This window comes from Adiantum capillus-veneris, chromosome 5 (assembly GCF_014529385.1).
Source record: "Adiantum capillus-veneris isolate H3 chromosome 5, ASM1452938v2, whole genome shotgun sequence".
NCBI lineage: Eukaryota > Viridiplantae > Streptophyta > Polypodiopsida > Polypodiales > Pteridaceae > Adiantum > Adiantum capillus-veneris.
Window position 1 is genome coordinate 36,165,351 of NC_140935.1, and position 25,899 is coordinate 36,191,249.

A 25,899-nucleotide genomic window follows, 5' to 3' on the forward strand; every position below is an offset into this window, starting at 1 on the left:
TTTAAAAGCATTTTCTTACAAACCTTCTCCAAGTTAAGACACAAACACCATATACGCTCCTACTTCTTGAGTTGAGATCTCTTCCAATTGAGGTTAAGGACATGGAAAGAATTGTGGAGTTACATGATAAAGATGCGTTAAAACCACTCACATCGACTTCCTACAATTGCATGGGAAGCAAGCAAAAAAATTCAAAAGACGCATAAAAGTAAGATCTTGAGCACGGGATGGATGCAAGACATAAAGAAGTGGTTTGGGAGATGGGATGCATTACACTTGCGAGGTGATGCCTCAATTGACTGCCAAGTGAATGAAGCTTTTCTACAACGCCAATGTATTACGGCTTGGGAGGAATCCGGTGGGTCACGGTTCATACATTACTCCACCCATATTGTCCCCAACTACATATTCTTCGTTTTAAGAGGAACCATACTCACTCTTACATGCTTGAGCCTATCCCCTTGTGAGCAATACACACTATCAGAGCTTTTCAGCTTAGCTCCCACTCCGTTTGATGCGACACAGGGCGTTTGGGCAATATTATTCTCACTGCAAGTTCGAGAGTCTAGAGTACCACACGCTACTAGAGTGCTCAGCTTTTGGTCACATCCGAACTTGCTTTCCTCACATTTTTAGCCATGACCTAGACCTACACACTTTCCTCTCCCAACCACATTATGGGCTCTCCATTGTGACTCTCATCGCCATAATTTTGGCGCATCGAGGGTCACTCATCAGCCACACACATACTACATCACATGTAACTTTGGTCCCATAGGTCATATTTGACCTCAAGGTTGATAATAAAATCTCTCTCTTTACTGTTGAGAGGGTAAGGAAAGACATTGACAAGATGAAGATAGGAAGAGCACAGGATCATGATGGTCTGGTAGCAGAGCACTTTATCCATGCCAAAGATATGCTTGCAGAGCCTCTTGCTATGATGTTTAATAGAGCCATGTATGAGGGTTTCCCTGAGACTTGGAGTATGTCCACTATTGTGTCTATCTTCAATTCGGGGGAATCCTATGCTTCCCGGGAATTACCGAACCATCATGGTTGGTCACACTCTGGCTAGGTTGTAAGCGTCAATTCTTGAGCATGAGTTAAGTGAATGGGCAGAGAGAGAGGGCATACGGGCAGCAGGACATGCAAGGTTCAGGAGAGGTTTCTCCACTCTTGACCAGATTTTGACACTTGAGGCCATTATTGAGGAGGGTAGACACCATGGCAGGAGGATATATTGTAGCTTTGTGGATTTCCGCAAAGCCTTTGATACAGTGCCATGAGCCAGACTCATACGCAGATTGCAAGACATGGGGGTGCCCACAGAGCTGATCTGGGGGATCTTAGCTTTATATAGGGCAGTGGTAGGTCATGTACGCACTACTCGGGGCATGTCCGACATGGTTCACTCCACCATTGGGGTGAAGCAGGGTTGTCCCCTATCTCCGACTGTCTTTGGGTAGATGAGTTTTCAAACTATGTACATACAAAGGGTGATAGAGGTGCTCAGCTTTTAGGGACGTGGATTCCGTTGCTATTATATGTTGATGATATTGGCTGATCTCCGATTCTCCAGAAGGGATGCAACGTCATTTGGATGCACTGCATGTATTTGCACTGGACAGTGGATTGTTTGTGAACCTTGGTAAGACCAAGGTAATGGTGTTTAACACCACGGCGCAATGGGTGAGGAGGTCCGCCCCCACTTTTACATATGGTCGAGAGACTGTGGAGTATGCAGATACATACACTTATCTTGGTGCGGTTTTCAGTGGTCGAGTATTTTCCCTGAGGCGTGCACCCTATACGCGATTGGCCAGAGCCTTTGCAGCATTGGGGACTTGAGAGGATATGTTCGTCGGTTCAGTTCCAAGAACCTCGGACAAAGCTTTGCTCTTCGACACTTTGGTCACTTTGGTCATGCTGTACGCAGTGGAGATATGGGGCCCCTCAGTTGATCATCATAGCAGAGCTGGCAATACTGATGGATGGAGATGTATGGAGAAGCCCTTTGTCTCTATGATTTCTCGGATGATTAGGGCCAAGGTGTAACTATGTCAGACTTTGTAAATAATTAATTTATTTACGACCAAAGAATTATCTAATTAGTTGTGTGCACATCATAATAGTTCTAGCATTTCTAAGGCCTCAAGTGCGCCTAAGTTTGGGCCAGTGCACCTCAGGGAGACTCTAGCAGAAAAATACCCTGAAGACCTAGTGATTGGGAAATCGGTTCTTCAATGAAGGGGTAAGCAGTAGCCTCAGATTTCAGGCTCAGAAAATTACGCGCGCTAGTGCAAGCACAGGAATGAGATGGGGTCCTTAGAATAATAACCCTAAGGCCTGAATTATGTTACGGCCTTAGGATAAGTTAGTTAAAATATTTTTAAAGTGTTTATACCGGACCAAATGATCGGACAAGTACGAACAGGTAATGCCAGAGCAGTGCTGGTACGACATTGCGCTGGGGAGCAGGTAACATTTTCATTGGTTGCATCTATGTGTGCAGTTGTGGTTCAATTTGCACATTTCATTAATAGTTTGTGAACTTTTAAAAGTGAAAGTTGAAGGGTTTTTAAGTTATTAAGTAAGTGTGCCAAGTGGCACACTTACCAATGCAAACTAACCCTCTCACTCTCACTCTCACCCTCTCTCTCTTCCTAGCGCCCCCTCTTCTTGCTGGCTTGATAAGAGGCCCCCCACCCCCACTTCTCAATGTTGGCAGTGCTCCTATCCCTCCTATTGTGGGTATGCTCTACGCATTGGAGCCCTCCATGGAAGCTTGAGAGCAGCCCCTTGCGACATATGTGGTGGCCTCGTGCTCCCATTGTTTAGAACAAGGGTTCTCATAGCCATAGCCAGCTTTTGGTGAAGTTCCATCGCGAGAAGTTGCAGTGGACACTCTCTTCGTAGAGTGTGGTGGCTGTAAATTCTCTGTTTTCCCCCTACTCATCTCTTTTAGGATGAATTTTAGAAAAATACATATAGAATCTAGTTCTTCTCTACCTACACTACGCGTACACAAAGTCTGGTGCGATTCCATTGCGAAAAAGGTCTCTATTTCGGCTTTGGAAGGTGCTCAAGTAACAATTTCAGGTTATGTGCAGAAAATTACAGCAAGCATGTGTGTGCATTTTGCGTGTTTCTTTCTTGATTTTGTTGTAGGAACGATTAAGCATGAAGGGACACAGTTAGCGGAAGGTAGACTCTCATTTTAGAGAGCTTCCGTTGAGTTTTGTGGAAGATAGATCTCGTTTTCGAGAGCTTCCCAAAATCTCATAGCAGAGGGAAAATCCTCTTAGTATTTTGAGAGCAGCTTTCGCACTCTCTCAATCAGAAGCAGAAAAGAAAGAATAGAAGATGGGCAATTGCCCCGTTCCTGTGCTTGTAAAGATTCTCCCTTAGTAATAAAGATAATCTCTTTATGGGGGGGGACCAGCCATCTTCTGGTCCCCAATGAAGTGTCAAGCTTTCTCTCTCTCTCTCTCTCTCTCTCTCTCTCTCTCTAATTCTCTTGAGTATTTGAAGTACATTTAAAAGTCAGTTTACGCTTCCGTATTTTTGTGACAGTGGTTGTCACGAGTCTGTGGAAACTTTACTTGTTGATTTCTTTTTGGGAGAAATTTATTTGATTTGTTTTAAAGCACCCCTCTGGAAATGCCAATGTCCGAGTTGCATGGTGGCATGAGGCGGACAGTGAGAGTCCAGGCTGGACGGCCAGTGAGCACTGAAGTTGGGCAAATGGACTAAGGTTAGCCACGGTGGGGCTACGAGTGAAAATCACCTGATAGCTGGCTGACATTGTATTTTTCGATGTGGTTCCAGTGGTGATTGATGGTCAGATGACCAGTGTGAGTGCCATGGAAGCATCTCCTAAAATTTAGGGAACTGCTATTTTGGGCCTGAAAATGTGTTCGCGTCATTACCTTCGGTATGACCAGGGGAACATTTTATTGCTCTGCTGCCAAGTCAACTGACGCATTAGTTGAGATATTTTTAGCCAAGTTGGCCAAAGTCGGAAATTGGGCGAGGTGTCACTCTGTGAGCACTTTTGTCACTTTGAGGGGAGTCTACAAGAGGAAGGGGGCGCATTTTTCAGCAGTAGGTGGATTGCAACAGGTTGCAAGAGCTATGGAGTGCTTCCTTTCCCTCTTATGTACAGTGCGGTGCCAGGAGTGATGCCCTGCACGCTACGCTCTCTCTCTCTCTCTCTCTCTCTCTCTCCCCCATGAGCAGTATGTTATGTCCCTCTAGTGGGCTTTTCATTTGACCAATGTACAATTATGTGGGTTTATGCGCGATTGCCGAGGCAAGAGCCTCTTGCACAGGTATTGGATTAGCTAGCGGCTAATCCCCCGCAGGTACAGGTAATTCGGAGAGGTTTCACGTGCTAAATCTCGTCCGATTCAAAGGGCAAGTAGCCCTACAGGTGCGAGAGCTCGAGGACTTGCTACGGATGCGACCGGCACGCGAATCAGAGTCCGAAACAGGGAATAACAGCCTGCTGTGTATTTTTGCAGGTTTAGGGTTTTGGCCCTAAACGGTCCCTAATACCCCCAGGAGGTTTGGGGACGCAAGGGGGCCGCTGTACAGGTGATCTGGCGCATTTTTGGGGCAGAAAACAGAGAATTCAGCGTGCTACAGATTCTCGCCAGGTTTTGCAAAGTGTCCGTATGCGTCGGGAAAGTCATCTAATGCGTGGGGATACTGACTGTGAAGGGTCCTAGTATAGTTATGCTGCCGAAATCGGGCCAGAACAGATGGAATTCAGCCCAGGCTCTGCGGGGCAGCTTGTAGGGAACCACAGATTTTATTCCCTCTGTTAAAGAATAAAGAAATACCGAAAGGGGCGCCAACCTTTGGGGCCTACAGGTGTTGCTGTCTGCTTGGAAGCATTCTAGATTCCTGGCCGTGCTATTTGTCTTGAAGTGTAATTCAGTCTCAGTTATAGGTTCCTTTTAAGTCATTGCTTTGTGTCGTAAAGTTAAGTGTTAAAGAGTCGGGTGAAAGCCAAAGCCTACCGCCCCACGGGCCGGTTTCAATGGTATCAGAGCAAGGTCATCTCTCTCTTCCTTGAGGGATTGACGACTCTTGGCAGACTGCAGAAATGGAAGGACGCGAGATAGAGTTCTCTCTCCTTCAACAACAGGTGGTAGAGTTGCAAAAAGCTCTCTCCCATCCAGAAGTCCAAAAGATTCTCCATACTCTTGAGAAAGGGGAAGGAGAAAGTGCCAATGGGGTCGGGAGAAATCCCGCAGAACCCAAAGGCGCCAGAACCAAGGAAAGATCCTTGAATTGGAACCTCCCGCATGCACGAGAGGCAGAGGAAACCTCCAGAACGTCATGTGCGGTTTAATCCAAAGGTTCAAGAGCAGGATCTCCCTGATTCCCCTCAGTTCTCTTTCATGAAGGATCTGGATGACATCGTCGCTCCAGAGGACATGTTTTTGGACGATCCGTTATAGCAAGAAGTACATTCTAGGGAAAGGACTCCTGTACTCAAGGAGTCTAAGCATAGAAAGAAGGAGCACCATAAGAAGAAGCACCACAAGTAGAAAACATTTAAGTCGGGAGACAAAGATGTGAAATTCGACACCTACAATGGACGGCGTGATAATGACAAAGCTTTGGCTTTCATCTGCCAATTTGAAGTTGCATTTGTAGAAGGGAATTTTAAAGAAAGATCCAAGCTTCGCCATGTCAGTATGTACCTGAAAGGCACCACGAGCAGTTGGTGGTTAACCTTGATCTTGCAAAATCGCAAACCCCAAGATTGGACTAATTTCAAGAAGGAGTTCTACGCACAGTTCCTTCCTCCAGACTATGAGGAAGAGGTAAAGAAAGAATGGGATCGACTCTCACAGTCAGAGAACGAAACTGTTCCACGCTATGTGGATAGGTTTTGGTACGTTCTCTTGAAAGTCACTCCATTCAAGAAGATTGACGATTCGGAGAAGATGCGCAAGTTTGAAGCAGGATTGCATAAAGCCTTGCAAAAGGCTATGAAGCTTTACCCTCGAGGTAACTTGCAGATACTTATGGAATCAGCTCACATAGCTGATGGAATACATGACAAGGGTACTCCCAGGAAGATGGAGCAAAGCACTTATCATGCGAAGCAAAAGGCTCTCCATGAGCAGCCTACCTCTATTTCTTCTTCTCAAAAGAAGAAAAGAACCGCCTCTGAAGCAGAAGCAAAGCCAAATCAGCCCAAGAAAGGGAGATATCTCTCTCCTGTTGAATTGAGAACCTATATCAGCGAAGGAAGATGCTTCAAGTGTGGACAAATCGGACATATGAAGGGTGATTGTCCTACCAAAACTCTGCAACCACCCTCTTCTAATGCAGTCCCAGATGTACAGGGAAAAACAACCAAGGATGGAAAAGAAAGAGCTCTTCTCAAAGCATGGGGTAGCATCAACGACCAACGGGCTCTTATTCTGTTTGACCCTGGTAGTACAGATAACTTCATCTCTACAAAGTTAGCCGATGACTTGAAATTACAGCGCAACCGTTTTGGAGTTTCTATTCAAGCACAATCTGCTTTCAAAGGGCAGAACTCTAACTCTACTCCAATCATAGGGAAGCTGAATTTAAAGGTCGACAGGTACAAAGATCAAGAGTCTTTCTTACTAGCTTCACTTGAAGGATGCGATGTTATCTTGGGGATGCCTTGGCACTACAAGATGCATCCCATTCCTGACTATGTTCAGAAGACCTTATCCTTTGATCATAAAGGAAAGGAGTATCTTGTACTTGCAGATGCAGGTGATTGGCGTATCCCCATCGCCAATCACATTGCAATCAAGAAAGTAATGAAAAAGTGTGTTTGAGCGTACTTGATTTTTGCAAGAGAGAGAGATGTGTCTGCTTCACAACTTTCTTCCTCTTAAGAGCACAAAAGACTTAAGTTATTAGAAAGTTTTAAAGACTGTTTTGCAAATGAACTACCAAATGAACTCCCACCTTCTCGACCAGAGGATCATACAATTGATTTGATCCCAGGAAGTTCTCCTCCAAATCAGCCCCCTTATCGAGTTAGTCTAATGTAGCAAGAGGAAATCCTCAAGCAGGTTAACGAACTTTTGGAGAAGGGCTTAATAAGGCCTAATACTTCTCCATATTGTTCACCTGTCTTGGTAGTACAGAAAAAGGATGGCACATTCCCCATGTGCATAGACTATAGATCTCTAAACAAGATCACCATCAAGAATCGATTTCCAATCCCTCGGATTCATGACATTCTTGATAAGTTACAAGGAGCAAGTGTCTTTAGTCGTATAGACTTGAAGAGCGGTTATCATCAAATCCGCATAGCTCCTCAGGATGTGCATAAGACTTCATTTAGAACAACCTTCGGGTTGTATGAATTCCTAGTGATGCCTTTTGGACTCACTAATGCACCAACCACATTCAACAGAATGATGGATAGAATCTTCTACTCATATAGAAGCTTTACAGGCGTTTTCTTTGATTACGTCTTAATCTTCTCTGAGACGGAAGATGAACAGTATAAGCATCTCGCATTAGTGTTTGAAGAATTACGCAAACACAAATTATATGTCAATGCTAAGAAGAGTGAGTTCTTTTTAAAAGAAATCCACTATTTGGGCCATATAGTATCTCACAACCAGGTGAGAATGGACCCTGATAAGATTCAAGGAGTTGTAGAATGGCCTACGCCAACTACAGTACATGATGTACGAAGTTTCCTTGGCCTCTGTTCCTATTATTGGCGTTTCATTCGAGCTTTTGCCGCGATAGTAGGTCCCCTCCATGACCTGACAAAGAAGCGGATTCCATTCCATTGGGGGTTTGGACAAAAACAAGCTTTTGAAAAGCTTAAGTATCTACTCAGTCACGGACCTGTTCTCACCGTCCCTGATCTTCGCAAAGCTTTTGAGGTATACTGCGATGCATCTGGAGATTGTGTAGGAGCAGTCTTGAACCAAGAGGGTCATGCCATAGCCTACGAAAGTCGGTGCTGGAAACACTATTTGTTAGGAGCTGATTTTATTATCAAGACAGATCATCAAAGTCTTCGCTACTTTCTCACACAGAGAAAGTTATCAGAAAAGCAGATGAGATGGGCCAATGTTCCATTTTTAGATTTTACACACTTCTAGAACAAAGAATGCAGTTGCGCATGCTCTCTCCAGGCGTCCAAAGATCAATGTACTAACAACAATTTATCATGAGGAACTAGAATCTCTCAGTGAGATGTATCCTCAAGATCCAGACTTCACTATAATTTGGGCAGATCTTCAAGCTGGTCACTCAAGGCCACCTTATTCCATTAGGGATAATACGCTCTATCGTCAACAAGCAATATGCATAGCTCAGCCCTTACGACAGAAGGTGATGGATGAAGTACATAATTCTCTTATGCCGTGCACTAGTGCCCTCGAAAGGTATTTCTTTTAGCCAACACTCCGTGTGGACATTGAAAAACATGTATGTGAGTGTTTAGTGTGCCAAAAAGTAAAATATGACGGACATAAAGTTTATGGCAAGCTTCAGCCACTCCCTGTGCCTAACACGCCATGGGAAAGTATTGCCATGGATTTTATTACGGATCTTCCTAGATCCAAGAATGGAAATGATGCAATCTGGACTATAGTAGACAGATTCAGTAAGCAAGCACATTTCCTTCCCGTAAAGAAGACGATAAAAGCTGATCACATGGCTAGAATATTTCTAGCTTAGATTTTTAAACACCATGGATTACCAAAGACTATTGTCAGCGATAGAGATCCCCGCATGACTAGTCTATTTTGGCAGGCATTGTTCGAAAACTTGGGAACTAAGCTTGATTTTTCATGAGCTTATCATCCTCAAACAGATGGTCAAAGCGAAATCGCTAATGCCACTGTTTTAGACCTCCTCAAGTGCTATGTTTCGGAACGACAATCTGAATGGGAACAGTACTTACCGATAGTTGAGTTTGCATATAATAATACCATACATTCCTCAACTGGTAAAGCTCCCTTCGAGATCATTTATGGACAACCACTCTTACTTCCTATTATGGTTACCAAAGAAAACATCTTCGCCGCAGATGAGTTTGTGCGCAATATTGATATTGCCTATCAACAAGTAAAGCAAGCGATTCTACGTACTCAAGAGCAACAGAAGAGAAAAGCTGACAAGCACAGAAGGACTCTCAATCTTGAAAAAGGACAATATGTCCTGCTTCAGTTTGAGAAAGCTAGATTGAAAAAGCGGGTCGGAAAAGGGAAAGCTGTAAAACTCTCATCGATTTTACGGCCCTTTCAAAATCACAGATAAAGTCAATGACGTGACTTTCAGATTGGATTTGCCTTCTCACTGGCGCATCCATAATGCTTTTCATGTCAGTCTCCTCCGACCATATGTTGGACCTTCTCCAGTGGCGCCAGTACAAGAAGATCCTCCAGAAGTCGAAGAGACTGAGGAAATCCTTCAACCTGAACAGATAATACACCACTTTGAGAGACAACTAAAGTCGGGGAGCCTACATCGAAAGTATTTAGTCAAGTTCAAGAATTACACCCCTTTAGATGCAAAATGGATGGCTGAGTCCGACCTCAAGGACTACCTAGACATCTTGCACAGTTATATTGACGCTCTATAGTTGAGGTCGACTGTTTAGAACCAAGAGGGATGTAACTATGTCAGACTTTGTAAATAATTAATTTATTTACGAGAAAAGAATTATCTAATTAATTGTGTGCACATCAGAATAGTTCTAGCAATTCTGGGGCCTTAGGTGCGCCCAAGTTTGGGCCAGTGCACCTCAGGGAGACTCTAGCAGAAAAATACCCCGAAGACCTAGTGATTGGGAAATCGGTTCTTCAATGAAGGGGTAAGCAGTAGCCTCAGATTTCAGGCTCAGAAAATTACGTGCGCTAGTGCAAGCACAGGAATGAGATGGGGTCCTTAGAATAATAACCCTAAGGCTTGAATTATTTTACGGCCTTAGGATAAGTTAGTTAAAGTATTTTTAAAGTGTTTATACTGGACCAAATGACCGGACAAGTGCGAACAGGTAATGCCAGAGTAGTGCTGGTACGGCATTGTGCTGGGAAGCAGGTAATATTTTCATTGGTTGCATCTATGTGTGCAGTTGTGGTTCAATATGCACATTTCATTAATAGTTTGTGAACTTTTAAAGTGAAAGTTGAAGGGTTTTTAAGTTATTAAGGAAGTGTGCCACTTGGTACACTTACCAATGCAAACTAACCCTCTCACTCTCACTCTCACCCTCTCTCTCTTCCTAGCGCCCCCTCTTCTTGCTGGCTTGATAAGAGGCCTCCCACCCCCACTTCTCAGTGTTGGCAATGCTCCTACCCCCCCCTATTGTGAGTATGCTCTACGCATTGGAGCCCTCCATGGAAGCTTGAGAGCAGCCCCTTGCGACATATGTGGTGGCCTCATGCTCCCATTGTTTAGAACAAGGGTTCTCATAGCCATAGCCAGCTTTTGGTGAAGTTCCATCGCGAGAAGTTGCAGCGGGCACTCTCTTCGTGGATTGTGGTGGCTGTAAATTCTCTGTTTTCAGCCCCTAATCATCTCTTTTAGGGTGAATTTCAGCAAAATACACATAGAATCTAGTTCTTCTCTACCTACACTATGCGTACACAAAGTCTGGTGCGATTCCATTGCGAAAAAGGTCTCTATTTCGGCTTTAGAAGGTGCTTCGATAACAATTTCAGGTTATGTGCAGAAAATTACAGCAAGCATGTGTGCGTGTTTCTTCCTTGATTTTGTTGGAGGAACGATTAAGCATAACTAGACACAGTTAGCGGAAGGTAGACTCTCATTTTAGAGAGCTTCCGTTGAGTTTTGTGGAAGATAGACTCTCGCTTTCGAGAGCTTCCCAAAATCTCATAGCAGAGGGAAAATCCTCTTAGTATTCTGAGAGTAGCTTTCTTACTCTCTCAATCAGAAGCAGAAAAGAAAGAATAGAGAACGGGCAATTGCCCCGTTTCTGTGCTTGTAAAGATTCCGTACATAACGTCCGTACGGTACGGAACCGATCCGTATGTACGTTTTGATCCAACCTTGCTCTTGAGTATTTGAAGTACAATTAAAAGTCAGGATTAGGGAAGGACTTAAGCTGCAGAAATGTAGCTGCAAAGGTTGAATTGTGGCTTTTAAATTCACAAAAAATCCTTCTAGGAGAATCACCTTTGACTGAGGAAGGCTTCCCTGCATGTTGGTTGCTCTCTAATGTCCTATGACAAGGCCATATCTATGGCTACATAGGATGTCCCCAGGACATTGAACGAGTCCATTAGATTAGGTTTTCCAGTTCTAAAACCCGCTTGCATAAATGGTTTGTACACGTGTTTGGACAGATGTTATCACACTATGGTGAGCATGTGACATGATATGCATGTAGTTTTAAATTAGAGGAATCCAACGAGCCACTCTCCGCATCGATCGGATTCCCACGTGGACAAATGTGCGACAGTTTCACCTAGAAACTGACCCCCCGGCCAAAATTATTAATAAGTCATTTTTATTATTTATTTTGTTGGGTATGGTGGACAGCTTGCCCTACCTAAGCCTTAGTTAATTAATAAGTCAAATTTCAGCCCTGTAAAGGAAACCGGGCAGCCAAGCATTGAACAAGTTGCAGATCATTAGTAATGATGAGCACGCGGCGGCGTGTGCAAGTGAAAGAGGACGCGACAATGTGTGGGGTGTGTGCATGGAGAGATGGCGAAGGTCAGCAGGAAGCTGGGCGCTAGCAGATCGAAAGAGAGAGAGAGAGAGAGAGAGAGAGAGAGAGAGAGAGAGAGAGAGAGAGAGAGCACGCTATCTGCAAGGGAATAAGTGAGTGAGTAAGTTAAAACTCACTTACCCTTTATTATTTGTATAAGGACCAATTTAATAAGTTAGTGGCCAAGTTCAATGTGAACTTGGCCAAAGGTTAGTAACCTTTAAAACCATTCTTTTTCCTTTCTAACTCAGCTTTATAGTACCTGCAATCGGGTTTCTTGTGACCTTTCCTGCCACATTGATAGCAAGTCACATCACCCTTGCCTTTGCTTGCATTTCCCCTTTTTTTACTCTTACTCTTACTCCTTTGTGCATAAGCATCCTTCTTTTCTGTCCTGCCTCTAACCATGTTGGCAGAGCTGCCTCCCTCTCCACTTGCTTTCCTCCTGATTTCTTCATTCAAGATAGAACCCCTAACACCATCAAAGGTCAAATTGGGGTAGATTGCAGTTCTCCAATAACCCCTAACACCATCAAAGGTCAAACGTGCGTAGATTGCATCAATTTGCACTTTCCCCAATGTAATCGCACCATAAAAACACTTGCAAAAACCTGTGTAAATCTGAAATTTGCTTAAAACACCTGTTTGAGGGCTTGTTTTTCGGCAATTTCAGTGTTTTCAGGTAGTGGGGACTTAGCAAAAGTATTCCCACACCTTAATACATCATTTGCAAATCCCGTATTTTGCTGTCATAACCTATAATTTGCTGTTTTTGACCTAATTTCAGCCTGTTTTGGGTCAATTTGGGTTGCCGAGAGCTCTATAGTGTCCGGGGACGAGTCCTTTGGCGACGAAATTGCAAAATCTCGCGTGAAAGTTGACCTTCTTGGCTGAAATTCAGCGTTTGCTGGTTTGGGGCAAATCCTAATCGGGCTCTGATACCAGTTGATGAGCGCGCGGCGGCGTGTGCAAGTGAAAGAGCACGCGAGAATGTGCGGGGTGTGTGCAGGGAGAGATGGCGAAGGCCAACAGGAAGCTGGGCGCTAACAGATCGAAAGAGAGAGAGAGAGAGCACGCTATCTGCAAGGGAATAAGTGAGTGAGTAAGTTAAAACTCACTTACCCTTTATTATTTGTATAAGGACCAATTTAATAAGTTAGTGGCCAAGTTCAATGTGAACTTGGCCAAAGGTTAGTAACCTTTAAAATATACATAAAAAGAGGGCCATTTGGGCCTTTAACCCAACAAGTAAGTGCTCAAGTCAGATTAGCTAGCGTTAGCAATTTTCAGCCCTAGCATTTTGGAGCCAGCCAGAGCCAGAGCTAGTGTTTTTGCAACACATTCAGCCAGCGTTTTGCTTTCCTAGCGAGCGCTTGCTGTTGCAGATATTCAGCCCTAGCGATTTGCCTCCAAGACGACAGATCAGCCCGCAACCAGCAGATTCAGTAGGTTCAGCCCTAGCATTTTCAGTTTTCAGCCTTCCCCTCGCCGACGGATTGGCCTACATTTGTGATCACTAGCGGTCTGGTACTTCAGCAGCCCATCGAGCCCCCCCTCAGCCATTCCCTTGCCGTCATCGAGTGCTCCATTTCTGTCCATCAGTGGCAACGTCAAGATCTGCATTTTCAGCCCTTCATTCCTCACATCGGGAGCACAATTCAGCCCCAGGTCTACCCCTTGGTGGCCATCCGCAATGCAACATCGAGAAGGATCCAAAGATGCATCAAATCAGCCCCGGAGGTGCCTTGTCTTGAGGAGTTACTGCAGCGACAGTCATCATTCGAGTCAGTAGAATGTGCACTTGAGGTATTGCATGTGTGTACATTCCATTTATGCAATTTAAAGAAAATACCACATTGGCAACGGTATGGGGGGCCCTTGAGAGGGTTGGTTGGGACCCCGTCGGGTGTTGTTCTCCTCTTCTCTCTCCCTCTACACATCTCTACCACACTCTCTCATTCCCTCTCTTCAAGGAAAAGTTAAAGGAACCATCATTCAAGCTAAAAGGAATCACTAACGCAAGGAAAAGAAGTAAAGGAATAGTGAAAGTGTAAAACCTAGATCTTCAGCATTTCAATTCCGTTCAACTTATAGGGAATCAAGTTTTGGTTCACATGAGCTGGTAAAAATGTATGGGTTTGTAAATCGGAAAAGGGTGAGGGTCATGATGTATGACTCGGCCACACAAAACTTTGTGAATTATGCTCTTGTCAAGCTTTCTCAACAACCAACTGCTAAGCAATATGTCATCTTGCCAACTTGGTTTTGGGAAGGGAATGGTTGTGGAGACCAGGACCTTCTTTGAAACGGAGTTACTAACAAAACTCACTAGAATTTGAAAAAGAAGGTAAAAAGTTTGTTATACAAGGTAAGCATGATGTACATAATAGTCCTTTGATATGTTCTCTTGAGTTGCAAAAGCTTGTAAATAAAAGGTCTTGTGATGTATATATGGCATCTGCTCTAGTGTCGATCTGTTGTAAATAAGGACTTTGATGTGCAAATGAAAGATCAAGTTTCTTATTGGTCTTTGTCTTCTCGTAGTGATTGTGAAAGTGATTTAAAAGTCTTGCTAGAAGAATTAAAAGATGTTTTTCCTATTGATTTGCCAAAAGGTTACCTCCTGAAAGAGGTGAAGTAGATCATGCTCTTGATTTAGTTAAAGCTGCAAAGCTTGTCTGTAAACCACCTTATAGATTAGGCAAAGCACAACATTTAGAAGTAGAGAAACAATTGTAAGACTATGTAGATAAAGGTTTTATTAAACTTAGCGATTCTCCATGGGCTTCATCTTATTGGTGAAGAAAAAAGATGGTTCTATGTGACTTTGTGTTGACTATAGAGCACTAAATAATCTTACAATTAAGAACAGGTTCCCTATGCCTAAAATGGAAGATCTTTTTTGTCAGTTAGAGGAACCTAAGTATTTTACCAAGATCGACTTACGATTTGGCTATCACCAAGTTAGAATAAAGATGTTGCAAAAATAGCCTTTAGGGCTAGATATGGGTATTATGTGTTTTTGTTAATGCCTTTTGGGCTTATCAATGCACAGCTAGCTTTATGAGGCTGATGAATAGTGTTCTACGGCTCTATCTAGACAAATTTGTAATAGTCTTTCTTGATGATATCCTTATCTTTAGTCAATGCTCGAGAGGAGCATTTAGAGCATCTCAGAAAAGTGTTCCAATTGCTCATAGAAAATTCGCTTTATGTTGCTTTGGTCTGCCACCCGTGAGAATCACAAGCAAGAATGAAAGAACAGAACTTTATGCATGGAGGTTGGCCAGAAAAATATGATTCCAACTAGGCTGGTTTTTAAGTCAGTTTAGTGTGGTGAGCTAGTATGTTTTCTATGGAGGACCTCCAGTGTGAGCTTCTAATGGAAAGTGTTCTTTCACTATAGCTTCTGCATCCATGGGTGTTTAGAGCAGCAAAATCGCAACATTCGTTCGATGCAACTATAAATAACAGTAATTGTTGTGCCAAATGTTGTTGATCTGTTTTAGGTGTCTGAGAGATGTACCTAGGCTGAGGGGATGGAAATGGAAAAACTTTGGGGGACGGGGGGGGGCAGAGGGGGTTTTTCTCGGGGTCAACTGGTCAAACATGACAGAAGGGGTCAATGCTGGGGAGATGTAAGGAAGCGGATAATTTTGAGTTTTCTTTCCTTGAAGTGGTATGCTTGTCACATTTTTCTGTTGAGAAGCAGTTAACTGCCCTTCATTATTCAAAATGAGAAAGCATACAACTAAGCAATTATGTTCTTTGTTTTTTGGGTGCAGACATATGATAGCCCACTTTATCACAATCCTGCATATGCCACAGGGAGGTAAGGCTGAAGCTTTTTTGGTTTCTCAAGTGAGGAATGCAACCGTCTTATTTGTTTACCATATTGCAGGGACTTTTTTGTTGGCCCTTATGATGTAGTTGCCAGGAATGTAAGCTCCACAAGACCTTACTCTCTGGTTTATATTTGTGTTGTGTACATGCATCATCTGATCAGTTACTGCCTTAAGAAATGCTGCAGTGTGGCTGGGACTCATTTGCACTCATTCTTGGGCAATTCTTCATCTTCTGGGGGAATGACTAACGTGCACATTAGCTTGCCTGTGTAAGTTATGGTTGCAAGTTTGAAAAATTCAGGCATTTGATTCATCACTCTAGTGTTTTGTATGAATTGTGTCACTTTGTAGTTCAGCACGAAACTGGGATTTGGCCTGATTGATTATCAATTTCATTCTTTTGAGGAGTTTCACACGTCTTGAAGCAGTCAGTTAGCTCATCTAACATTATAGTGGAGAGCTTGCAATGAATTGCATCGGTAGAAGGAAAAACGTCATAGGGATTAAGCTCAATAAATTTAGAGTAATTGGTCCAGCAGTAAGTCTCAGATCTATCTTATAGGAAATACAAATGTTTCTTCTGTTTATTAATTGTTTCCACTGAATCGTTTGTGTTTTTTCTTATTCTTTTCTCTAACTCATTCAATATCTTGCCATCTTGCTAACTGCATAATTATCTTAGACGACAGAATTTTTACCTAGTTTTGCATGGACTCATATGAGCCTTTTGTCACAGGTGGTGGTACCACTTCATAATCCAGGAAACCGTGTTTATTTTCGCCGTGCGGGACCCAGTGATAAGGTCTGTCATTTGCCCCGTCACATGATTTGAATTGTACAGCGGTCTTCTGTTTCTGAAAGAAACTCTTATTCTGTTACTTTCTTTACAGAGTCCTCAATTTTTTGGCTTTGTGAAAAGTAGGTTTACTTCAAGGCAGAAGAAGTTCGAGCTTGCGTTGTTACTTGTGGAGGACTCTGTCCTGGCTTGAACACTGTTATACGTGAGATTGTCTGTGGACTGTGGAACCAGTATGGAGTTCGAGATATTTTTGGCATTGAGGTATGCCTTTACATTTGTTTCATCTGGCTCTCAATTGAGGAAGTGAGGCCTTCTGGCAGAGTCGATAATTAGGCTTATTACTGGACCTTAAGGATTGTTAGCACCTAACCAGAAAAAACTGCTACTGATTTATCCTATTTAGTGCAGCTCAGCATGCAAATTTCTATGCTATAGAGGAATTTGAAGCATCGCATATCTTGCTTTCTTGGATCTTGCTCCATTGCTTATTTCAAAGGATAGTAAGTTTTATTGTTATAGAAAGCCTTAGAATCATGCATCAGGTGACTCCTTTCACATGCACAGAGCTTTTGGAACTATAAGAAGTGAGCAAACTTGAGAGTGGGGAGACGTTTAAGTTTTAATCTGTTTTTATTTTCTTCACAATGGATGCTACACCATGAAAGAGGGTCCTGGCCATCAAAAGCCTGGCACCACCTCTGAGCCAGCTGATCTTAGCTGCCCTGGTCCTATGAGTGTATGAATCAGTTGGGGCTAATAAGCCCAAACGGTCACCGCAGGTGGCTTGGACGGCCCCTTGAAGACTTGGAAGCACCATGACCTCCATATAAGCCAGATGACGAGAGTGCTGATCAGCTCCCATGGAAGTCCTTGTCTTTGCCAAAATGAGTAGCATGGGGGCTGACATTGCTGCTCTCTCCAAGAGCAGTCATGTCTGGAAGGATGAAGACTATCAACTGGAGAACCTTGAGGCAGGTCTGATGTGCCTGAGGCCAACCCATAAGCAATGCTGTTGAGTTTCCATTGGATGTTTACACCTGCAAGTGTGCACTGCGCTCCCTGGCTAAGCAACCCAAATGGCACCATTGGAAAGCGATAACCTTGCAAGACTCGTGGCTGGCCAAAGGTCTGTTCAAAAAATCTTGAGTGTCCTCTGTAAGGCCCTGCTGTTGCCTTTGCTATGCTGTTGCTTGTATCCTCTCATCTAGCCATCAAATGTGCTGGCCACGTCATGTATTATTTTGGGGAGAAAGACACCCCAAGGTTGTCCTGAGAGGTAAAGGGGTCCCTCTAAGGCCACTGCATGCAGGCACTCTAGACTAGCAAGAGGTCCTACAGCAAAGGTCCACCGTCTCCAACTAAAACTACGAGGAGGAAAGATCTGCCAGCTACCTGGACACACGCTGAAGAAGCTGCACAGCCATAGCCTCCATCAAGTAGCATCCCCTAGCTAGGACTAGTGTCCAAGGACATAGGCTTGCACTTCTAAGATCAAGTGTCCCATTCCAACCAGTCTCACTTGCTTGAGGTGACCTCGCTCATGGTTAGCCTCATGGATTGACCATTTGACAACAGCTGAGGTCATTGTCTACTAGTGAGGCCTTGGCCTCCTTTTAGAATTGACCGGCCACACTAGCCAGCTCTTGCTATGTCCACCTAGACACCAGACACCCATCCAGTTGGTGTCCTAGACCCCTCTCCTATGACGTGGAGATAACATACTTCTCTCCTTTAAGAGCACTGATGTCCTTATCAATGAAGTGGGAAAACTGAGCTTTCAAATCGCTAACAGACTCCCACGTAGCAAATCTCTCAAGTTGATGAAATACTCATCATATGCACTAGGCCGAGTGCAATGGGCACGTTGATCGAAAACTGCTTCAGGCTCACAAAGAACATACTTAGTTTGGTCTTCTCTAGCATTTTCCTGGGTAGGTACTACAGTATCAGCTTCATCTAGTTTTTTTGCTGAAGTTTTTCTTTAAGGTGGTTGATATGAAATATTGGATGCACAATGACATCGGAAAGAAGAGCTAATTTATAGGCAACCGTGCCAACCTTTTTTGTGATCAAGAAAGGATCACTACACCTTGCCGAAAGCTTAATGCTTTCCATAGTCTTGGAGTCTTTGGGTATCTTCAGTTGAACGAACATCAGGAATCCTTGAAGACCTCTTTTGATCAGCGTAAGTGGTACTAGGTCGCGAGCTGTTATTATTAAACTAGTTTTGGCCAATTTGAACATTTCTTGCATATGATACAAGAAATTGTGAGCTTCGACTGATGAGTTTGCACTAGCAATGGCGAGTTCAGGAAGCATCATCGAGCGTTCCAATCAATCTGGGCAATGTTTATTCTTGCACATGCATGGAACATGTTATAAAACCTGCTAGCAGTTTCCAAGATCAATAGATAATTGTGCAGTAATAGCTGGTAGGAATTCATGGCTTGCATGATCTTATTTGTTTCTGTCTACCACATTCTCTTGTCATTTTTGCATACCACATTCCTTGTTATTTTAGCCTACCATTTCTCTTGTTATTTTTGCATACCACATTCCTTGTTATTTTTTCCCTTGTTATGATTATGGCTATTAGATACTGAAAGCAGTTGTCTTGCACGAAGCAGACAGCCAAATTAGATGCACATGGTTTTTATAGGAAGATTGTTAGGAGGGGAGTGATTTTCTATCAAGGTGATTTTTGCACTGGGTTCATTATCATTAGCCAAGGAATTCTATTCTAGATCCACATCTTCTACATAATTGGCCATTAAACTGTTAATAGTCCATTACTTAAGGAGAGTATGCTTGGAAGGTGTCAGAGATGTGAGGTGGAAAAGACAAAGTGGCTGTTTTAATCACAATTGCAGTTCAAAAGTGCTCTAAATCAAATGCATTGCTGCTTAGTGCACATTGTAGACTGGACTGGTCAGGTTATGATGAGGTTACATAGGTTGGTTAGAGAGTTGTGTATTCAAGGTATAAGGGTATTGTGCTTTGGATGGACTTGTTTGATTTTTAGCTAGTTTTTGAACTACAATATATTAAACTTGCTGTCATTTATATAGCTGGAGGTTTGTTTTAGATCAGGAGCAACGTTTAGATCCAAGTTTGGAAGTATAAACGTTTATCACAGGCACATGGGAAGCATCAAGATAGTTCTCAATGTACCAAACATTAGGAATACTGAATCAGATTCCAAATGCTCCAAAATAAAACAAATAATGGGCTGGTAGGCTGGAATCACCCACTTGTAGGCCGAGACTGCCTAAGGAAGGGGGGGTGCATGGAATGGTACTAGTGCGAGAGTGCATGCAGAGTATAGGAATAGCACAGAATTTGCACGAAGAAGTCATTTAGAAAATGCTTCATTACTAAGTTGTACGAACATAGAAATATAGCTAAAGCTTAGAAGCAATAGGAGCATGAGTATTATTTTGAGCACAAGTATTATTTTGTAGTTTGATACGAGAGTCAAGTTTCAAAGCCCCCTCCACGCCTTTTCACCTTCCATGCAGTACAATATAAACTCTCTGCAGGACTCCAGGAAAATGTTCTAATTTGTCAGAATTCTGAACCTTAACTTGTGTGAATATTGCTAGCTGTTTTTGTGGCCCTTTGTCACGATTTTTTGTTTGTAGCATTAGCTCTTCTTCAAAAATGCTGATTTGGGTAAGTATTCAGGGTGGCTATAGAGGGTTTTATGCACGGAACACTGTGCCATTGAATCCGAAAAATGTCAATGATATTCATAAACGCGGAGGGACTGTACTCGGAACTTCACGTGGTGGTCATGACACCTCAAAAATTGTTAACAGTATTGAAGATCGTGGCATTAATCAGGTAACTTATTTTGAAATTGTTGTGGAAGAATGCTGTGCCCATGGGTAGAATCTAAAGCACAATCTCCTTATCACAGGTTTATATCATTGGGGGCGATGGAACCCAGAAAGGGGCAGCTGCCATATATAAGGTTTGATTGATTGTCTTCTGATAATTGGATAGGTCCTGTTTGTTTTGGTTTTAATGCGTCATTGGAAAGAGTATGTTGACCCAAGTATCAATCAAATTTTTAATTAATGTGCCATTGGATGTTTAGGAGGTCAGAAGGCGAGGCCTGAAGGTGAATGTTACGGGCATACCCAAGACAATCGATAATGATATTTGTGTATGTACCTTCATTTGTGGATTTCTCAGCAAGCTAGACGACACTGCTTTTGTGACCTGATAATTCATCTTATTTTAGGTGATTGATAGATCCTTTGGTTTTGACACGGCTGTTGAGGAAGCCCAAAGAGCCATCAATGCTGCACACACAGAGGCAGAAAGTTGTGAAAATGGAATTGGTCTTGTAAAGTTGATGGGCCGATATAGCGGTAAGCGCGATCTAGTATTGTGCAACTACATTTTTGGTGTCCTTTGATACACTTAAGCCAATTTCTAAGAGTCGACTTCTTAATTTTATAAGTATTGAAATTCTTGTAAGTTGATGGGTTTATATAGAGAAAGTGAGATCTCATGTCGTTATATTTCATCTGTTTCGTGTCCTTGGAGGTATGCGGTCAATCTGAAAGAGTGAGAGTGTGCGGATGTGTGTGCGTGCGGTGCGGTGTGCGGTCCGGGGAAGGGGAAAAGGAGAAGAGTGCACTGTGTGTGGGTGGAGCAAGCCTCCAAGTGAGGAGCTCCTTATTCATGTGCATATACAAGAATAAGGGTAAGTAGTAAGTGGGCGGCCGGACACCGGATGTCCGGCCCTAGGGAACGGTGCAGTGTGGGGAAGGGGAGACGAAGAAGAGTGCACTATGTGTGGGGGAGCAAGCCTCCAAGTGAAGAGCTCCTTATTCATGTGTATATACAAGGATAAGGGTAGGTGGTAAGTGGGTGGCCGGACATCCCCGGGCAAAGGTGCGGTGCGGGGAAGGGGAGAAGGAGAAGAGTGCACTATGTGTGGGTGAGCAAGCCTCCAAGTGAGAAGCTCCTTATTCATATGTATATAGAAGAATAAGGGTAAGTGGTCAGTGGGCAGCTAGACGCGTGATGTCCGGCCCCGAGCAAAGGGCAAAGAACCTCCCACTTAAGGCAAATGTGTCAATAAGTGGGTACTACTAGCTAAACTACTAGTATGTACAAGAAATTAGGTGAAAGACTCTCTCAACCTATGCCCACTGCCTCGCTCAATCAATCTACATGCAGCCGTATTGGCTCTAGTGATAGGTGAGCGTGTGTATCCACGTTAGAGCCTACGTGCAAATCCCACAGACAACTCTGTATGGTTTACATAGCTCCACAATGCATCATGCTAGCGTCAGTCATCGTACAACTGACAATTACTACTGCAAATGCTCCCACTGCAGCTACTAGGTCGGATCTTCACACTCATAGGTCATATATGAGATGCCCGAACGCTGACGAAATGTGTGCAAACCTGTCATACATGAGATGCCCGAACGTTGACGAAATGTGTGCAAACCTGTCATACATGAGATGCCCAAACGTTGACGAAATGTGTGTAAACCTGGCTGTTCTAGCCGCCCGTGCGCTATCTGCATGCACTGCGTCATCAAGACTACTCATCACATATGGATGTGTCATGGACGACATTGGGATGGCTACGTCCCCCTCATTGATAGATGGAACTCTGTGTCCTGGCATCAACTCTCAGCCTCTAGCATGAGCATATCAAGAACTTCATGTCCATTATCTTTGCCTGTGTCTCTAGGGAGCAGACCTGCTCTACTTCTGCCTGCACAAAACTCTGACAATACCTGTTGTGTCTCACTAGAGCACTGTCGCTCTACCTTTGTCTCTACAGAGTCTATTGGCACGTCTTGCACAACTAAATGCTCTCTCCTGATCATACTGTGGCTTACTCACAAAGGAGACACATCTCGTCTCTCGCTCAACACATGGTAGCAACAAAACCGAGACTATGTTAGACACATGCATAGGATATACCAAGCCACTGCGGGCTCTCTTGGCAATCACAAGTGATCTGCATTCATTTCGAAGACTACTTTCTAAGCAATATCTGACACCCACAATTTGCTAACTGTCTCACTGAGATCAAATTGTGTCTTAGTTGAGGAACATAGCGCACACGTCGTAGCGTATAGGATGCACCACTGGGTAATGACAAGCAAACATCTCCTGCACCTGCAATGTCAAACGCGAACCATCGGTCAAGTGTATGTAATGTGTTGAACCACTGACGATGTGGTGTGACGTGGAAAACTGCATCCTTATCTAGCAACCAACAGTAAGAAGTCGCCACCTCTCGAAGACATGTAAGCAAGAGGAAGGCTAGAGGTGAACGTGACATCACTGTCACTGGCGTATGAAGCCAACGTTCTAGCATGTGTCAAAACCTCATCTGCATCACGCATATATCTTCGCTTCTGCCTTATAGGTCTGAAACAGCGGCGCCTTATGTGCCCACAATGCCAACAACGCATATATCGGCAACTACGAGACCTCCGTCCCTCACGAGTCATGACTGTCGACTCTCAAACGTCACACACCTGCTACCATAAGTGAATGTCAAGAAACCAAAGCTATGGCAAGAAATCTTGGGAGAAAACTGACACAGTCTTCCCTGTAAACGAGCAAAAAAACTCGAGCAAAATCTCAACTATAAACCATGCCAAAATGGCCACAAAGTGGGAGATCACTCGACAACTACACAATCATGAAAACCATGATCAATCGCATCAAAACCAATGCTCGCATATGCGTAAAGCGGCTCCACAATCTATAGGCATAAACTGCGTCACTAAACCAAGTGAGCCAAATTTAGGACAAACAACTCAACGGAGCGTAAAGCAAATAACCATATATGCAAGTAGTGAGCAAGCATGCTCAAAACACATCCCACAAGAAAACAGCCTGTTATTTGTAACCATATGTCACAAGACGGGCACCACGTGCCAATAGAAAAGGAACAGATTGAACAAACTTTTATCACTTCAATAACAACTGAATTGAGAGAGAGAGACGACACGCGACACGGAGTGGAGGAATTCCACCCCAGAGAGAGTATTGGCCCCAAACCTTGGCGCCCCTTTCGGTATTTCTTTATAGTGCATCAACACAGTACAAGCCGGTCATGCCAGAGAATGAGCCCTTAGCACATGTATAAAGGCCCTTGGCCTATGAAAAGCAGTTTACATGAAAAGCTTTCAAACTCAAAAGCTTCTGGTCCCAAAAGCAATGCCAAAAGCTCCCAGCGTAATTTACGGAAATCTGTACAGCTTGCCAGTTTATCATGCCAACGCAATTTTCCAAAATCTGCCGCAAGTCTCTTTTGTGTGTGTGTGAGAGTCATACTTTATTTTAATCCTTTATGTCACTCGGGGCCCCATCTAACGGGGTCCCCATAAGTTGGTAGGACTCCTTCTGTTACTTTTTCTTCTTAGGGTTTAGGCCCCTTGGCCAACATCTGCAAGTTGACTCCATTCTTCGGGACTTTGACATGTTAGCAGTTTGTGACATCTCCCCTTCTCGAAAGAGAGTAATCGCCCGCGATTACAGCATATCTGCAAAACAACTCAAGTTAGCTCAAAAATTTCCGAGGGTCATTCTGAGGGACATTCCGAGGGACAATCAATTTTCTCTTTTTGTTAAGGAGTTAGCTTCTCCTTTCGGCTCTTTTGATCAAGGAGTTAGCTTCTCCTTTCGGCTCTTTTAATCAAGGAGTTAGCTTCTCCTTTCGTCCAGATTGGAACTCTTGATATTCCGGCGTAGTAAAATTAGCCATCACACCCAGACCACACTGATCTTCCATGAGTGTCTTGATGTACTAAAATTACATACCCAGGCAATCTCATACAATTAGGAATATTCAGTGGTTGGCACATCACAATGCAACACAAATGCTTACATATGCATGTTACAAGACACAACAAACAGCCTCGCTGAGCACTCCCCCGAGACAAACGGTCTGCGGTATGAAGTTACTCAACGACTACCTTGTCACTCCCCCTGCAAATAACCTAAAAAGGTATGGGCCATAAGCTCAGAGGATTGTACAACCAAACGCTCCCCAGACCGCAGTCTGCGTCACTTGGAGGTTCACGCATACAACCAAACGCTCCCTAGGCATCGGCTTGCGTCGTTCGAAGGTTTTCTAGCATACAATGGAACGCTCCCCAGGCATCGGCTTGCGTCGTTCGGAGGTTCAAACAATACCAAAACAGTATTTTTCACTTCTCCACCCGGGAGTAAAATCACTAATCATTGAAACCAGTATTAAAACCAGAGTCAAACAATTCAAATCGGCACCACGACAGGTTTAAAACAAATAGCATCCATTTCAAACAAATTCCAAATAGGATCACCAAACAAGTTCTCAAACAGATTCTCAGATAAAATTCAAACTTAAAAAGCAATCTCGACATCAGCCGAGCTCTAGAAGTCTGCCGACTTCCCATCCTGAAACTTGCACCAAAAATTAGGATTAGGTTCCTTCCATGAGGTCGTAGCCGAGCACAGCATGGTCCATCAGCTCTTGGACAGAGAGTGTTTTCTTTGGCGGCGATGGTAGTTCCAAGATAGCAATCACATTGGATCTCCAAGGTTATCTGCTCGTGAAGAGACATCTACTGAGAGATGTCGAGAAATTTCAAGTTATAATCTGCTAGGGTTTTCATGGCAAGTATTTTAGGATACCCCACTCTGCTAGAAGTTGCACTCCGAAGGAAGATGTTAGAAACCATATAACTTCTGGCAGTTTTTTTTTTTCTTGAAAGCTTGCCAAGTACTTGCGTATGCTGCTTGGTAGCTATCAACATCTGCATGGTACTGTCTCTGAGAAAAACAGCAGCTCGAAACAAATCTTGGATCCTTCTCTTACAAGTGATCTTAATGGCTTATGCCCTGTAAGACATGAGCGGTGAAGACGGGAGCGCGCCCGATGCGCGATGTAGTAAGGGTGGGAGTGACTATTGATCTTGCATTGTCTGCTCTTTGGTAGGACCAGTATGCTTTCAAAAAAGCACACGCTTGATGCTCTGATACCACTGTGACAAGACGGCCACCACGTGCCAATAGAAAAAGAACAGATTGAATAGACTTTTAGCACTTCAATAACAAATGAATTGAGAGAGAGAGAGAGAGAGAGAGAGAGAGAGAGAGAGAGAGAGAGAGAGAGAGAGAGAGAGAGAGAGAGACGACATGCGACACGGAGTGGCGGAATTCCACCCAGAGAGTATTGGCCCCAAACCTTGGCGCAAGTGCGATCTTGCATTGTTTGCTCTTTGGTAGGACCGGTATGCTTTCAGAAAAGCACACGCCTGATGCTCTGATACCACTGACAAGACGGGCATCACGTGCCAATAGAAAAAGAACAGACTGAATAGACTTTTAGCACTTCAATAACAATTGAACTGAGAGAGAGAGAGAGAGAGAGAGAGAGAGAGAGAGAGAGAGAGAGAGAGAGAGAGAGAGAGAGAGAGAGAGAGAGAGAGAGAGAGAGAAATGAAATGAAATGAAATGTTATATTAACGTCTTCAAAAGGCCAGAATGACCTATGAGACCAAACTGATACA

The 25,899-nt window shown here is 43.6% G+C and overlaps 1 protein-coding gene across 2 annotated transcripts in view; it reads left to right on the forward strand.

Moving 5' to 3' along the window:
- The window catches only part of LOC147457145 (ATP-dependent 6-phosphofructokinase 6-like), a 90,556-nt gene that overhangs the window by 41,928 nt on the left and 22,729 nt on the right, over positions 1–25,899 (forward strand). For both annotated transcript variants that reach the window (XM_086512135.1, XM_086512134.1), the window contains exons 2-9: positions 15,499–15,545; positions 15,615–15,654; positions 16,295–16,360; positions 16,481–16,618; positions 20,042–20,200; positions 20,277–20,330; positions 20,457–20,525; positions 20,604–20,733. In XM_086512135.1, coding sequence (XP_086368261.1) covers positions 15,499–15,545; positions 15,615–15,654; positions 16,295–16,360; positions 16,481–16,618; positions 20,042–20,200; positions 20,277–20,330; positions 20,457–20,525; positions 20,604–20,733 — 703 coding nt within the window. The remainder of the gene's footprint in view (positions 1–15,498; positions 15,546–15,614; positions 15,655–16,294; positions 16,361–16,480; positions 16,619–20,041; positions 20,201–20,276; positions 20,331–20,456; positions 20,526–20,603; positions 20,734–25,899) is intronic.